At 39.5% G+C, this 1,840-nt stretch overlaps 1 protein-coding gene across 1 annotated transcript; it reads left to right on the forward strand.

Annotated features, from left to right (window-relative positions):
• Nucleotides 1-945, forward strand: LOC113838739 (vomeronasal type-1 receptor 4-like). Its single transcript, XM_027434286.1, has one exon. The coding sequence runs from the start codon at nucleotides 1-3 to the stop codon at nucleotides 943-945; it is 945 nt and encodes a 314-aa protein (XP_027290087.1).
• The last annotated feature ends 895 nt before the right edge of the window (nucleotides 946-1,840 follow it).

Below are 1,840 nucleotides of genomic sequence, written 5' to 3' on the forward strand. Positions count from 1 at the left end.
ATGCCCAATAACAGAATGTATTTCTGGACTCTGACCATCAAAATAATTTTCTTATCACTAACTACAGTAGGAATTCTTGGAAATTTCTCTGTGTTTCACTACTATACCGTCTGCTATGCAGACTGCAAATTAAAGACTGCAGATGTGATTCACGTGCACCTGATGGCATCCAACACCCTGATCATTCTCTCTAAAGGAGTGCCCCACACAATGGCAGCTTTTGGTTTGAAGCAGTTTTTAAATAATTTTGGATGCAGATTAATTTTGTACATTGAAAGAGTTGGCCGCAGTGTGTCCATTAGCTCCACCTGCCTCTTGAGTGTCTTCCGGGCCATCACCATCAGTCAGAAGGAATCCTGTTGTAAGAATCAAAAAGTCAAAGCTGCTAAGTACATTGGCTGCACCCTTTCCCTTCTCTGGGTCTCATACATGTTGATACATTTCATTTTCTTTGTGAATCCACTTATCAAAAGGTATAGTAACAATGTGACAAGAAAACAAGATTTTGGACACTGCTCTACTGCAAGGCGGGATGGAATCAATGACTCACTCTATGCAGCATTGGTGGTGTGCCCTGAAATCTGCTTGTCTTTGTTCATGGCCAGGTCTAGTGGCTCCATGATCATCGTTCTGTACAGACACACACAAAGGGTTCAGCACATCCGCAGCAACCATGATTCCAGCAGAATCTCCCCTGAGTCCAAAGCCACCCAGAACATCCTGGCACTGGTGTCTACCTTTCTGGCTTTTTATACTGTCTCTGCTATCTTACAAGGCTGTGTGGCTCTTTTGTCTAATCCTAGTTGGTGGCTGCTGAACATCACTCACCTAAGTTCTCTATGTTTTCCTTGTTTTGGACCCTTTGTTCTAATTAATCATTACTCCATGGTTTCAAGACTCAGTTTGGTCTTGATGAGGAATATAAACTCAGTTATTCTTAAATAAATGGTATAGTTATAGAGTATCCACTTCCGTACTCACCCATCTCACTCACAAGTCAGAACAGAAAGTTAAAGAGGTTGATCCTTGTCTTGTAAATATGAATGTAAATGACATGTGTCAGAGTTTTGTTAGCTGGTTGAATTAGCTGTCCACATTAGCCTTTCCCCCTGTATGAGGAAGATTTCACTCTTCAACTTTCAGCGTCAAGGCTTCCCTTTGTCCAAATGATGTACAAAAGAGCTAGCAAAAATGTTCTCCATCCAGCTACCCTTCTTCTGGCTTTCATTAGTCCAGAGCATGCTGAGTGTTGGTTACTTCACATAAATCATATTGGTCATAAAATCCATCTGCAAAGAAAACTAATACAGTGGCTGGCCAGGAAGTTGTGCTTCAGGAGTCCCCTGTTTATTTACAACTGTTCTAGTCTTCAGCAGTACCAAAAAATTTCTTCAATCTTAACTTCCTACATACCCTACTTTCAGCTGCTATAGAGGCAATCATATTAGCTTGCTCTGAAGCTGGTACCAACAGTCTTCACCATCTCCAAATAGAGCACCTCATGAGACCACGTATTGAAAAACTATTATCCATACCTTTTACCTCATACAGAAATTGAGTGCAAATAAATGGTGGTTTCAATGTCAACTTTATTTTTCTTCGCCAATATTTTTGAGAAATTTTGATTCTCTGTCCATTTTGGAGTTTAGAATGTAAATTTCTGTTTTATTTTTTGTGTTGTTTTCTGGTTTGGCAACAGTGGAATGTGGACTTCATTAATAAAGTTTGGAACATATTTGACATATACATTATGGAAATCAGTGTTCAGGGTCCACAAAACAATAAATAGAGCTGATATATTTCCCAACTTTTACACTCAAGGTAATATATCCAGAAACTG

Source organism: Cricetulus griseus, unplaced genomic scaffold, assembly GCF_003668045.3.
Source record: "Cricetulus griseus strain 17A/GY unplaced genomic scaffold, alternate assembly CriGri-PICRH-1.0 unplaced_scaffold_11, whole genome shotgun sequence".
Taxonomy (NCBI): domain Eukaryota; kingdom Metazoa; phylum Chordata; class Mammalia; order Rodentia; family Cricetidae; genus Cricetulus; species Cricetulus griseus.

Excerpts from the sequence above, each read along its gene's own strand:
- LOC113838739 (XM_027434286.1), top strand. The coding sequence starts at position 1 with ATGCCCAATAACAGAATGTATTTCTGGACTCTGACCATCAAAATAATT.